Source organism: Plecotus auritus (genome assembly GCF_963455305.1).
Source record: "Plecotus auritus genome assembly, chromosome: 1".
NCBI classification, from domain to species: domain Eukaryota; kingdom Metazoa; phylum Chordata; class Mammalia; order Chiroptera; family Vespertilionidae; genus Plecotus; species Plecotus auritus.
Window position 1 is genome coordinate 148674568 of NC_137770.1, and position 15487 is coordinate 148690054.

Sequence of the window (15487 nt, forward strand, 5' to 3'; positions counted from 1 at the left end):
CGTCCCTCACTAACACCCCTACCGGCCTGGTCGCCCCACACAGCCTGCTTGTTCAGTCGTTTGGTCGTCCCTCACTAACCCCCCTGCTGGCCTGGTCATTGGCAGGTATCTTGTGAGGGAGTAAGGGTTAATTTGCATATTACCTATTTATAATATAGGATATACATACATTTTAAAACTAGAGTTTTAAAAGGCAATATCACACACATCTTGGAGTAATTTTGATATGTTTGATGGTTGTTCTTAACAATCATGATTATTTTTTCCAGCCTGTGAGAACGTGATGATTGTGAATCGAACCTATGGCATCCTAGAGAGCATACATTATCCAAATCCCTATTCTGACAATCAGCGTTGCAACTGGACCATCCAAGCAACAACTGGCAACACCGTGAATTACACATTTTTAGAATTTGAATTGGAAAAACACCCAAACTGCTCCACAGACTATTTAGAGGTATGTATCCTGAAGTTAAGTACATTACTGTATTTTCAAATAAAGTTAGGCAAGCCAAACTAGAAGGCATTACACTTTGAAGAAACAAATCCCTAACCCTGCCTTACACATCTTTAATATGTTACTAGCCATGGTGTTTGAGCAGGAATATTTCATGCCTCTTTCTCAGCATCATTGATATATTAAAGATATTTAAGCTCTTAAATTATATACATGAAGAACTATCTATGTTTTTAGTTTCATTATAACTTTTGGACTGACCAACTTCATGTTAATTAAATAATGCAGAAAAGGAAGAATCACTTCTATTTTTGGTTGGTTGTTTTTATGTTTGTTCTGTATAAATAAGAAATCAGAAACATGTTTGGGTATCACAGCTTTATTTAATGTTTAATTTGCCTTACATTAAGAATCATGATTTAGATTTTTGTTTTTATTTAAATTTATGCTCATTTAGTTAACTTTTCTTTTTGTAAAACAGAAGTTTCTATTTGTTGTAATAATGACCACCAGTGACACTAATTCCACTCTCCATATACAGTACAATGCTATACAATAAAAATTGCTTGAAAATTAGGGAACCCAAAATATGAGGTAATCTGCTATTTTTATATTTTATTTACAACATTTTTATATACTTTATATGCAACATTTTAGGGCTACAGATTGTAAAGTTAGGCACCTACTTATTTTATTAATGTAATTATTCATTCACACATAAAATTGTGAGCTAATATGTTAATTTAAAAATATTGATTTCTACTCTCATTAGGGATTGCTTCATAAAGCATTTTTACTCAATTTACATATATTTTGACAACTAGTTTTCATCATTAATGAAATCACTTTTCAGTCATCTAACACATTAACTTTATCTCTATTTACATTGGTAATATATAATGCTTTTGAATCCACACTATGATGTTTTCACTAGAAATCTTTTCTGAAGTGAAGTACTAACTCTGATAACATTAGGGCATTCCTCCATCCCACCTGTCCACAAGGCAATGAGTTGGTGTTTATTTTTTAAGGTGATCAATGATTTTTAGAAGCCTTGCTTGTAAAGACTTCCAACATCCAGCATTTGTAATGTTGAGGACATATTCTCAGTAAAAAATACTTTATCCTTGTAAAAAAAGTTTCACTCTCTTTTTACCAATTCTTTAAAAAAGTATCACTGATTGAGGTTGTTTGAGGTTAACATATCTTTTCCAAATAGCACATTTCTTCCTCAAAACACGTAAGAGAAACTTCCTGTACTTTGAGAGGCTTTCTGAGGTTCTGAAATAAGGATTACCTTGTTTTTGAGGGATAATTTTATAGGTTAAAGAAAACGTTGCTTTATATTTAGAAAACAATATTAAAGAAATACTAACCATAGTGTTTACCCATTAGAAAGTTACATTTACTAGTATTCAAAATGTGATACAACATAAAACAAAATTATAAGCATGAACTTGACAATGGTTTTAAAGACCCTTTTCCTTGATTTAGTGATTAGGTAGTCTTTACACACTTAATAATGGTGTGCTTGTCTCATTCCATTTATCTGGAGTAGCCTCTTTTTTGTTTCTTCATGTAGCAAATCTTGATCATTCTTTAGAAAAATAAATGGAAAAGTTGATATTAAAGCCTTTATCATACCAAAAGCACAGCAGTTTATCATATTATATTTTTACTGGTTGTGACTGTGTCCACATGCCCTCCGGGACTCCGAGCTTTGTGAAGGTAGGAGCCGTCTCACTTTATGACCCAGGCACATTATAGAGTTGGGAATCTTATAGGAGCTCAGTAAGTTAAGGTTAAATAGAATAAATATCACACAAAAAGAAGATAAACAACCCAATCAAAAAATGGGCAACTGATCTAAATAGACACTTTTCGAAAGAAGACAAGGAAGGCCAAGAGACATATGAAAACCTTTTCAAAGTCACTAATCATCACAGAGATGCAAATCAAAACAACAATGCGGTACCATTTTACACCTGTCAGAATGGCTATCATCATCAAATCAACAAACGACAAGTGTTGGCGAGGATGCAGAGAAAAAGTAACTCTTTTGCACTGCTGGTGGGAATGCAGATTGGTGCAGCCACTGTGGAGAACAGTATGGAGTTTCCTCAAAAAACTAAAAATGGAACCCCCATTTGACCCAGTGATCCCACTTCTATGAATATATCCCAAGAAACTAATAACACGAATCAGAAAGGATATATGCACCCCTATGTTCATAGCAGCACAATTCACCACAGCTAAGATTTGGAAACAGCCTAAGTGCCCATCAGCAGACGAGTGGATTAAAAAACTGTGGTACATCTACACAATGGAATACTACGCTGCAGTAAAAAAGAAGGAGTTCCTACTATTTGCAACAACATGGATGGAGATGGAGAGCATTATGCTAAGTGAAATAAGCCAGGCAGAGAAAGATAAATATCACATGATCTCACTCATTTGTGGAATATAATGAACGGCATAGACTGATGAACAAGAACAGATCCAGAGACTGAGAAACATTGATCAGAACCTCAAACCTCAGGGAAGGAGGGGGTCGGTGGGAGTAAGGGGGAGAGATAAACCAAGGGACTTGTGTGCATGCATATGAGCCTAATCAATGGATGCAGACAACAGGGGGGTGGGACATGAGTGGGGGAATAAGAACACATATGTAAAAAAATAATAATAAAAATAACAAAAAATGGAATATCACAGACACATTTTAGGATCAGCCTAATGACAGCTATTAATTAGTGAGAAATAACTGAATTCCAAACTGGCCTTTTGGTATAAGCCCTACATAGTCAATGCAATCCTATCACCTTGGGCACAAACCAGAATAGAAGTGATGGCCTTGCAGAACATTGTGTGTGCTGCAATATTCTAGGCGCCACGTTGTGGTGTGATAAAGCACAATGGGGAAAGCTGCAGAGAGGAGGAAGCTCTGAACTGGACTTTAAAGGAGTCTTAGGCAGAAAGAGTGGGGAGGAAATGAGAGGAAACCTATCCAGGGACTGGATTCCATCTCGTTGGACTTACTTGAGGATGGCATGGTAACAAGGCCCATCAGATAATTTTTGGAGGCATTTGAAAACCATCAAATAAAAATTATTTGTTCCAGTAACTGCAGAGCAGCTCATGAGAGGCCCTTCATAGAAGGTGTTACAGGCATGCCATCTATCTTGTGCAACATGGATGGTGAAAGCAGCAAAAATACAGAATGAGAACCAGAAGTTCAGCAAAGGCTTCCAAAGAATGATGCTGTTGCCAGAGGGAGGTGACTTTTTTCCATTTCTTTAAGCCAAGGGGCAAGACCAGAGTGATCTCTGCAGCGGCTGATCCAGGAGGGAAATGTAAAAGCACAAATAACCATTTAAGGAGAGCAGGACCACAAACACAAAATCCATTTTCATTATTTTAATAACTTGTTATTATTTCAAGTGATTTAGCCAACTCTAAATTGAGCGACCATTACTACAGCCAGCATTGCGTTATTTTGAATTAATAAAACTGAAACTCTGAAAGGACTTGATTAGGTGCTGGTAGGACATTGTGCCCAACTTTGCTGAGAGGTATGGGCCTCTAAGGAGCCTACTGGGAATCTAATCCATCCTTCATTATTTTGTCTTCTGGGCAAAACAAAATGATTGAGATTTGGAAATAAAATACTCAGTGGGAGGAAGGCTCATTTGCTTAAAGGAGTAACACCATATTGCTCATACAGTTATGGGAAGCCAACTTTAAGAATTATTCTTATACTAGAGGCCTGGTGCACAAAATTTGTGTACGGGGGGGGGGAGGGGGGGGCTCAGCCCAGCCTGCACCCTCTCCAATCTGGGACCCCTCAGGGGATGTCCGATTGCCATTTAGGCCCTGTGGGATCGGGCCTAAACCGGCAGTTGGACATCCCTTTTACAATCCTGGACTGCTGGTTCTTAATCGCTCACCTGTCTGCCTGCCTGGTCGCCCCTAACTGCCACTCCCCCGCCAGCCTGATCACCCTTCACTGCCACCCCCCTGCCAGCCTGATCACCCCTCACTGCCTCTGCATTCCGGCCTGGTCACCCCTAACTGCCCCCCCTGCCAACGTGGTCACCCCTAACTGGCCCCTGCTACTGGCCAGGTCACCCCCAACTTCCCCCTCCCTGCCATCCTGGTCGCTCCCAACTGCCCACCCCCAGCCAGCCTGGTCATCCTTTACTGGGCCCCTGCCAGCCTGGCCGTCCCCAACTGCCCCTCCTGCTGGCCTAGTTGCCTCTCACTGTCCCCCAATAGCCTAATTGCCCCCAAATGCCCCCCCTGCTGGCCTGGTCACCCCTAACTGCCCCCCCCCCCGCTGGCCTGGTTGCCTCTTACTGCCCCCCCTGCCGACCTGGTCACCCCCAACAGCCCCCCTCTGCTGGTCTGGTCACCCCTAACTGCCCCCCCCAACACCGTCCTGGTCACCCCATGCAGCCTGATGTTCAGTTGTTTGGTTGTCCCTCACTAAACCCCCTGCTGACCTGGTCGCCCTATGCAGCGTGCTTGTTCAGTCATTTGGTCATCCCTCACTAACCCTTCTGCCGGCCTGGTCACCCCAAGCAGTGTGCTTGTTCAGTCGTTTGGTCGTCCCTCACTAACCCTTCTGCCGGCCTGGTCACCCCATGCAGCGTGCTTGTTTAGTCGTTTGGTCGTCCCTCACTAACCCTTCTGCCGGCTGGTCACCCCATGCTGCGTGCTTGTTCAGTCGTTTGGTCGTCCCTCACTAACCCTTCTGCCGGCCTGGTCACCCCATGCAGCGTGCTTGTTCAGTCGTTTGGTCGTCCCTCACTAACCCCTCTGCCAGCCTGGTCACCCCAAGCAGTGTGCTTGTTCAGTTGTTTGGTCGCCCTAATTAACCCCCCTGCTGGCCTGGTCATAGGCTGCCATCTTGTGAGGGTGTGAGGGTTAATTTGCATATTACCTCTTTATTATATAGGATTTTACAACTTGATTTAACTTTGTCATTTTTACTTTGGGTCTGAGACTCCATGTGGAAGAGGAGATTTGTTATAGGTGATTGACTACACAAACATAAGTGATGGATTTGGGAGAAATCATCACAGAGATATACAGGGAGGCCAGAGCACATGTTATAGATCAACAGGGAGGAAAGGAAAGAAGAAAACTAGGAGGTTATTATGTTATGGAAGCTGAGGGAAGGGAGTATAATAGAAGGTGACAGAGATCAATAAGGTGAGATTCTCCCAAGGGGTCAAGAAAGGTCTGTTGAGCAGTGTCCCTTGGAGACCAGCGTGACTATGGGCAGAGCCCAGTTTGAGGGATAGTGGGAGCAGGAACAAGGCTGTAGTGTTAAGGGGCATGAAGGGGAGAGAGTAAATGTACAAGTCTAAGTCCATGAATTCAATGTTAGTTCTGTCTAGAAAATCATTAAGTCTTGGCCTCTTTTCTCCAATCCTTATCCTTTATTTCCCTAACTGGTCCTCAAACGACAAATTCTCATGGGATACCCTCCTTTGCCTGTTCTCTTGTATGTCAGTGTCTCTTAAAATGTGGCCCAGGATTGGATGCAGCACTCCAACTAACCTATCCAGGACCAGGTATGCTGGGACTATGTCATCTGCTTCACATACGTCTGGTATTGTAGGCTGAGGTTAAATGAGTTTATCGTCAGTCAGGTCGTAATGTTGGACTATATTAAGACCTATAATCTCCAGGTCATTTTTACATGAATTGTAATGGCTTTACTAGTATAGCCATCCCCAGGATATTACTCCTAGTAAGTTATATTAATTTGACTGTTCTGCCTGAGAATTCCATCACTTCATGACTCCTCCAAATTCTGATTGTCTGGTCTGTAGAGCATTATTCATTTGTACATAGACTTTTTGGCCATTGGATGATGCTTGTTTCAAATACTCCAAAATGATAGGTTTCTTTCATTAAAATTATCTATTATTGACAGCAGCCTTCTAATGTTGGAAATATACCCATCTGACAGGTGAGACAATTGAGGTAAATACAGGTTATCCACCATCACAAAGATTATATGGGGCTAAGCCAGGCTTTCTAGCAGGTTCTGTGGCTCCAGGCTGATGCTTTTAGCTGTAATACTACACACCTCTATCTTTACACTCTTTCATAATTTTCTGTCCCCCTCAAAGGTGATCTGAAGGAGTGGCCATGAAACCCTTGGTCTACCACTCCAGTGACACTGTCACAAAAAGAAATTTGTTATTTTAGCAGGGCTTCTCCATAGATAAGCAGTGGCCATTTATTATAATCACCCCTTTCTCTGCTAATTGCTGACAAATTATTTTTAGTGTCTAATTTAGAATTTTTTAAAAAAAATTTACTGTCAATCTTACTCATCTGTGAAGTTCCAGAATAAATCTTTCCGAAATTTTGGAAATTGACTACTTTTTCCTTCAGACCTCTGGCAGTCCTGTGTTTCGTTGTTCTGTTTTATATTATTTGTTGCAGGTACACACTCAGACTAAACCATGTAGAAAAGATTAGTGTTTGTGAAAGGACTGTTACTCTGAGAAAAGTAAGAAACCTCCTACACACAGAATAAATGAAAAAGCTGAGAGAAAGCAGGAACAGAGGCAGCTTAGTGGATTCTCTTCTCTGTCTTACTGCTTTGTGGCTTCTACCAGCATTGCATACACCATTCCCATCTCTCTCCCTCCAAACTTCCTCTGAGTTTTTGCAACTTCATAATTTTAGTTTCAACATCGCCACCCCAGCCATGACTTTACATATTTTTTTAAATCCTCACCTGAGGATATGCTTTTTTATTTGAGAGAGAGAGAAGGGAGGGGGGGGGGACAGAAAGAGAGAGAGAGAGAGAGGAGAGAGAGGAGAGAGGAGAGAGGAGAAAGAAACATCACTGGTTGCCTCCCATACTTGCCTGACCAGGGATCGAACCTGCAGCTTTTTGGTGCACAGGACTACAACCAACTAAGCCACATCTGCACATGACCATTTACCTCAAGCACTTACAAGCAGCTAGACTTTCCGTTGTCAACAAATTACTGCACAGGTGGCTCATCTTGTTAAGCTTGACAGCAAAGGCATGGATGTAACCTGTTTAGGGATGGGTGCCCCTCCAGGCAGTACGATAGGATCACAGATCTCTCTGGTCACCGATCGCATGTGTGGGCAGAAGCAGACTCTGTGAGGAGGGGCATGGATTCTGCTGTTGCCTAAAACATTTGTTATACACATTCAGCAAGATTACAAAATTAGTTCTGTAGTGACTGTACCTTTCAGTACTAGAGGATATAATTTCTTTAGACTTCATTGTCTTTCTTCCAGTTTCAAAGTCATACCAGGCAAGTTTCCACTTGCCCTTTATCATGGTATGCTATCTTCTGCAGGTGTCAGCTCAATCCACATTTTTATCTTTCTTTTGCCCTAATGATACCTTTAAAAAATAGACTTCTTTTTCCTAACTGTGCTGTTTCCCACAGTTTGTATTTGTGCTCAGAAAATGGTCAGGAAGCTCCTGTGAGCCCCATGGGTTTCTTCTTAATTGATTTTTTTCAGAGATTTCCCCTTTTATTGTTGTAAAAGTTATCCCTGACTTTGTGGACAGAATTTAATTTTTTTTTAGAATTTGTCATTAAAAAATTCTTTCCTTTTTTCATTGATTCTCTTTTCTTTCATTGCTAATGTCTGGGGTCTATGGACTCCTATCTTCTTTTGAAGTCTGGCTCCTTAAAACCTGAGGCTTGTGATGATGTGTGCATCATTCAGGCTCTGAGGAAATCGATCCACTCTTCCCTTTTGGTCTCTTCTTCATTAACCACCATTTCGTTGCTGGTCAGAATTAGTCCAGGGTAGCACTTTTCTTCACTATTTACTTTCTGAGAGAGGAGAGCATAAAAAGAACTCATCAGGTGCCATGCTTTTTTCCAGAAAATGACATCTCAGAGATGTCTAGATGGTTGAAATGTTCTCCCCATGGTCACCCCTGTTTCTCTCTTTTTGTTTTACTTTTTTTCTCCATAAAAATCTGTAGTCTCTACTGAGGAAGAAGCTGATACTAGAAGATCAAGTCCCTACAACTAACTGCTAAATCTGGCTGCATTCCAGAATCACCTAGGGATCTTGTTAGAAAAACATATCCCTAAACCTCACCCCAGACCTACTTAATCAAAATCTCTGGGGACCCCCACAAGGTCCTGGTCCAGCACTTGATGACACTTTCTATGGGCCACTTCTTCCAGGACAGCTCTCTCCTCACTTCAAAGCTCTCTCCTGGGAAGTTATAAATATTTTACCATAATAGTATCCTCTTAACATATTACCTTTGAATACCACTAAAGTTTCTTTTTCAACAGGTCTTATTTTTCCATTGGTAGAGCTGAATTATATGCTTTGTTTCATCAAGGCCTGGTGATACTGTTATATTTATCTCATTATGTAAATATGTCAGATTACTTTAATTTTTTTGGATTCTGATTCTAAACGCCCTCCTACCTTTCCTTGTTTGGCACCTTTGCCACTATTGTCTTCCATTACACCCTTCTTTTTTCTGTGCCTTTTCCCTTTCCACTTATGTCATTTTCTAGTCCTCTTGATTATGTCAGTGACTTCTGTCAAATGCATTTCCCTCTAGTCTTTATAAGATTCATTTCGTCTCTTGCCAAATCCTCTTGCTGATGTCATCATGTTCACCAGATGTTTATATCATTGTTTGTTACACTCCCATGTCCTCCTTTCAATGACAAAATAATGCATTTTAAATGAAAGGATGGATGAAAATATCAATATCCTTGAACCTTTCAGCTCTACATCCATGTTTTCTAAGTCTGAGCAACAGTTTCCAACTGCGACTTTAAAACATCAGGGCCACTGTGATATGTAGTTAGTGAAGGTAATGATAGCTGTTGTGGAGAGCTCCTAAATTCTCAGATGCTTGATAAAAGTTTATTTCTCAATGACATCAGAGTTCAGTGTGGGTGTTCCTTGCTTTCCACATGGTGATTCAGGAACCTAGAGAAAGAGGAAGTCCGAAAGAACTACGCGGAAACCCCGTAGCTCGCTCTTTGACAAATGTTGATAGATGTTTCACAAATAAAGAGACTTAAATTCTAATAAATCTGGGAAAGCTGGAAAAACACAAATAAGGTTTGTTTTTCTGTTCAGTTTTTGCTGTGGTACTGCCTCCAGCTGTTACTGTCATAACTATGCATTGCTCATTCATTTATCCATTCATTCAGTTATTCAAATATGTGTCAAATTTTAGACACATAGGCCACAAAAATATGACTGTTTTAGCATCAGTTTTTCTTGTCTTCATGGAGGAGACAGGTATTAATCAATTTATCACACCATACAAATTTAATTACAAGCTGTGTTAACTGCTATTAGGGAATATTATTGGGTGCTCTGAAGACATGAAACGGGAGAACCCAGCTCATCTGTGGGTCAGGGAAGTTGCCCTGAAGAAGAATAACTGAACAAGATGAGAAAGAAAATTAGGGAAGGTGTGTTTAAAGAACTGTTGAGGATAAAGCCAGACACTAGTTTCAGTGGTAAGGACAGATTTTAATAGAAATATACTGCTGCAATAGGGAAGGGAGCCAGCCCAGTATGAACTGAACTCATAAAGGGAGAATGAGGGAGACTGGAGGGCACCAGCAGGGGTTGCAGCAGAATCAGGGAAGTGAAAAATTCCAAAGGCTTGTGCTGTGTAAGTGTGATTAGGCTGAGTCTGTTGCAAGTTAGGCAATGATGGAAGATAAGAGTTTTCCTCCCACAGAGACTGGGAGACAGGGTCTTATTCTTTCTGATGATGACATTTCAAAGGAATGGTTTTCAGATCCTTTAGAAAGATACTCCTGAATGTAGGAGATGCATGTACCTCCCAGAGGGAGAGAAGAAGGACGCACAGTTCTAAGCCCTTTCCAGCAGATGCTCTAAGAAAGGTGGTCAAGGCCTGTGCTCAGGGGTTGGCTGGTGGTGGCAGTCTTGAGCGTCCGCGGGCAGGCACTTTAAAGGGGATGGGGGCGTCCTAGGGATGCTGCCTAGAGCTGTTAGCAACTCTGTTAGGGTTTAAGTCGTCAATGTGGGGGAATGAGGAGATGAAATAGTTTGTGCTGAGAGTTTGTAGTTTTTATAGGCCAGGTTTGAGGCCTAGTAGAGATGGCTGCCTGACTAGAGTTGGGTCAAGGAGTGAATCGTTGTCAGACCTTAAAGAAGACCAGTGGGCTGATGCCCAGTGAGCTTCCAGGTGGGCTGGACCTGCAAGCGTAGAGTGTGGGCATGTGTAGAGTTTCAGTGACTCCCTGAAGAGCAGCAAGAGATCTTTCAAGGGTGACCAGGGAAATTGATTGCTCAGAGTGACACTTTTAAAAATTCCGGTTTCCAGAATAAATTGAAGGGAGTTAAGGGTAACTGTGGAGATCCAGGGAGGGGTTGCTGCAGTCTAGGGGAGAGAGAGAATAGCAGTTCTTCTCCTTGTATGGGGAAGACTGTAATAGACAGACTCAAGAGCACCTAGGAACTAAAATCCACAGAATTGGATTAATGGTTGGATAGGAGGTAGGTAATACAGTGAAGGAAATAATGATGTCAGGATACAGCCTCCTAGAACTGCGTACAAGCGTAACAAGCAAGGGAGAGAGTGGGGCTGCCCCTGAAGGAGGGCATACTGGGGCGGGGTGGGGGGGGGGCAGCGGGGAGATACCAAAGGCAGAATTCTGACTCCCTAACATCTATTGGACATTTGTATTCCACAGAACATTCTTAGGAAAACATTATTCTAGGGATAGTTTCTAAATTTTTCCCGTTTTAATTCTCAAACAAATAAGTGAAACTTTTAAGTTCATGAGATACTAGAAAGTTCTCCTTCACATCTCAGATGTTTATTTTGAGAATGACAATAATAAATGTCTACTATGTACTAGGTACTATTATAGACTCTTTCATAAATATTATTGCTTATCCTCATGTTATGTGGATAGTTCAGCAATTGGTTTTTTTACACTCATTTAATAGCCAAGAGAACTGGGACTCGGATAAGTAATAATACTTAAGACTACATTGTCCAGAGGTTATGAAGCTCTGTTCATGCTCAGGTCCTTCTTACTGGAGTGAGGGTTCTGAAGCCACCTGGGCCCAAAGCTTGGATTCTCTACATTAGCTGTGACCTTGGGCATGGAGTTTAGCCTCTTGCTGCCTCAGTTTACTCATGTGTAAAATAAAGGGAACAAGTACACTACTTATAAAATTGCTATAAGAGAATCTATACACCTGGAAAATATTCAGTACTCAAGAAATGTTTCTTATTATTCTCCCACACTTTTCTGGAGGTAGCACAATTCCCTCGTGGCCATTCATATTCTGCCTTCAAACGTTCACTTGGGCAGTGTAAGTGTGATTAGGCTGAGTCTGTTGTAAGTTAGGCAACATCCATTGTTTCTTATCCTTATAATAGCCTCTCTCTTGCAAACACCATCTCCATCACTTGTGACCTGTCACTTATGAACGGCCACTCCTCCCTTGTGAGATCTGACCTCCTCTCTCAGGCAGAGCCTTGGTCTGGTCTGTTTCAAAGCTTTGATAATTCAGAATTTGTTCTCTTTCTCTTCCAAGTTCCCTCCCTCCATGTATTCAGCACTTTATAGGACTTTGATTTCTTTTATCTTTTAAAGACTTTGCATCCTGTCTAATAAGTGAAATGTAAATAGTTTGTGTTTGCAGCACACATCACTGTTGGTCACACGATTCTGTAGAGGTATCAGAAACAATGACCTCAGTTTCTAAATATGTTGGTTTAAAGTTAAACCAAAATTGGAAACAACTCCAGATGCTACTCTTTCTGTTGTGACGCTTCCTGTCTTTTTCTGGGGGATTCTCTGGAATTAGAACTGCTTAAACCAGCTCTCTTATATCTGCTCACTACTATGGGAGGCTACTAATAAGCAAAGATTTAGTAACTCATCTATTGCTCACTCATAAGAGAATGCCTTATAGGTGCCCAGGCTACACAATAGAATGTACAACCTTGTTCAGTAGTCTTGATACTTGTTCAGTCTAGCCTAGTGCTTAAGATTGAAAATTGGAAACAGATAGACTGGGTTTAAACCAGACCTCATCACTTAATAGCCAGGTAACCTTGAGCAAGTCACTTAGTTTCCAGGTGCCTCACTTTTTCCATCTATAAAATGGGATAATCATTGTAAATGAGAATATATCTAACTATATCTATATTTACTTATATATAGATATAGATAGATAAATGAGGGTGGGCAAAAGTAGATTTACAGTTGTTTGTATGGAAAGAAACATGCAGATTATGATTATCACAATAAGTTTAACTCTGTTTTGCATACTCACAACTATAAACATACTTTGCCAACCCCTGTATAGATCTATCTATCTATATCTATCTATCTATATTTAGTCAGAATAAAGCTTGGCACATAGTAAACACTTACATAAATATTCACTGCTATTATTTGGAATAATCCTAATATAAGAGAAGAACCTCAGGTATAGAGAAATTTGCAAATAAAGAGCATTTACTTTTTTAGGTTGAGATATGATTAATGGTTTATTTTTTAAGACACTTAATTTCCCTCTTGCTTTCTGTCTTCAGATTACTTCATTAATGCATTTTGACACTTCTCACATTTTAGTCCACTCATTGTACTAAAAGCTCTGTTAAGAAATATAATGAAAAATATGTTGATTCCATTGACTTACAGGAGTTTTTGCTATTATCACTGTAACTTAAAATAGTTTTCATTATTCTCTATTATTACAGAGAATAAGGACTTCAATATATATTTGACTTTAAAAATTCTTATTTAAAAACAAATAATTCCTAATGAAGGAAACAAGAAACTATTCTTGAAGAGTTGATGCCTTTTAAAATGTTGAATTACTAAACTTTTACATACCTCAGTTTCCAGAACTCTATAATGGGGATAATAATACCACCGCATTATAGAACTGCTAGGAATTTTAAGTTAGGTAATACATATAAAGGGATTATGGAGTTCCAAAATGGTGGCACAATAAGTGGAAGCTACAATAACACTCTTCAAGGACAAAACTGGGATTACAACTAAAATACGGATAAACAATCCTAAATCACAAATGAAGACTATCTGGAGAGAACCCTGATAACCAAGGATGGAAAATGGAGACTGCATAGAGACTGGCAGCCAAAATGAGGAGACAAAAAGAAAAAAAAAAAAGCCAAATGAAAGAACAAGAGAATTCTCTAGAAGAACAGCTAAATGAGATAGAAATAAGAAATTTATCAGATATAGAGTTTAGAATAATGATTACAAGAGTACTCAACAGCATAAGAGAAGATATAGAAACTATGAAAAAGACCAGTCAGAAGTGAAGAATGACATAGCACTAATAAATAACAGATTGGAAGGAATACACAGCAGATTAGGGGGAATTCAGGATTGGATCAGTAAATTAGAAGACGGGGTAGAAAAAAATCACTTGATTAGAGAACCAAAAAGAAAAAGCAATTAAAAACCCGAAGAACAGCTTAAGGGAGCTCTGAGTAAACATGAAATGTAACAATATTTGCATTATAGGAGTGCCATAAGGTGAACAAAGTGAGCAAGGGATAGAGAACATGTTTGAAGAAATGATAGCAGAAAACTTCCCTAACACAAGTTCAGGAGACACAGAGAGTCCCAAGCAAGAAGGGCCCAAACATGCTCACACCCAGACACAACATAATTAAAATGCCAAAAATTAAAGATGAAGAGATAATCTTAAAGGCAGTAAGAGAAAAGCAATCTGTTACTTACAAAGGAGTGCCCATAAGGCTGTCAACTGATCTTTCATCAGAAACTCTACAAGCCAGAGGGAATGGCATGAAGTATTCAAGGTAATAAAAGCAAGGATCTGAAACCAAGAGTACTATATCCAGCAATATTTTAAAAAGATCATACACCATGACCAAGTGGGATTTACTCCAGGGATGCAAGATTGGTCCAATATTCACAAATTAATAAATGTCATACATCACATAAACAAATTGAAAGATAAAAGTCACATGAATCAATAGATGCAGAAAAGGCATTCAACAAAATCCAGCACCCTTTTTAAAAATATATATATTTTATTGCTTTTTTACAGAGAGGAAGGGAGAGGGATAGAGATTTAGAAACATTGATGAGAGAGAAACATTGATCAACTGCCTCCTGCATACCTCCTACTGGGGATGTGCCCACAACCAAGGTACATACCCTTGACCAGAATCGAACCTGGGACCTTTCAGTCTGCAGGATGATGCTCTATCCACTGAGCCAAACCAGTTAGGGCCAGTACCCTTTTTTTGATAAAAACTCTCAGCAAAGTAGTAAAAGAGGAATCAGACCTCAACATAATAAAGGCCATATATGACAAACCTACAGCCAACATCATACTCAATGGGCATAAACTAAAACTATTTCCCTTAAGAATAAGAACAAGAGAGGGATGTCCCCTTTCTCCACTCTTATTCAACACTAGAGGCCTGGTCCACGAATTTGTGCACCAGTGGGGTCCCTCGGCCTGGCTTGCGAGATCGGGCTGAAACTGGCTCTCTGACATCCCCTGAGGGGTCTCAGATTGTGAGATGGTTCAGGCCAGGCCAAGGGACCCCACTGGTGCACGACTACGGCTGGGGATGGACGCGGGAGGTTGGCCAGCCAGGGAAGGCTCTAGGGCACATCTGGTCAATCTTGCTCAGTCCCAATTGGCCGGACTCCAGCAGCAAGCTAACCTACCAGTTGGAGCCTCTACCCCTGGTGGTCAGTGCACGTCATAGTGACTGGTTGACCGGTCGACAGTCTGCTCCCTGGTGGTCAGTGTGCATCATAGTGAGCAGTTGAGCAGCCTTAGCATATCATTAGCATATTACACTTTGATTGGTTGAACAGCTGACCAGACGATTGGACACTTAGCATATTAGTCCTTTATTATATAGGATGGTATTAGAACTCTTAGACTCAGCAAGAAGACAAGAAGAAAAGATAAAAGGAATCAAATTGTAAAGGAGGAAGTAAAACTGTCATTATTTGC

At 40.4% G+C, this 15487-nt stretch overlaps 1 protein-coding gene across 1 annotated transcript in view; it reads left to right on the forward strand.

The window, feature by feature from the left end:
- The window catches only part of CUBN (cubilin), a gene marked incomplete at its 5' end in the record, with an annotated part of 316681 nt that overhangs the window by 95673 nt on the left and 205521 nt on the right, over positions 1 to 15487 (forward strand). The window contains one exon of the mRNA XM_080671851.1: positions 270 to 457. Within this exon, the coding sequence (XP_080527977.1) occupies positions 270 to 457 (188 nt within the window). The remainder of the gene's footprint in view (positions 1 to 269; positions 458 to 15487) is intronic.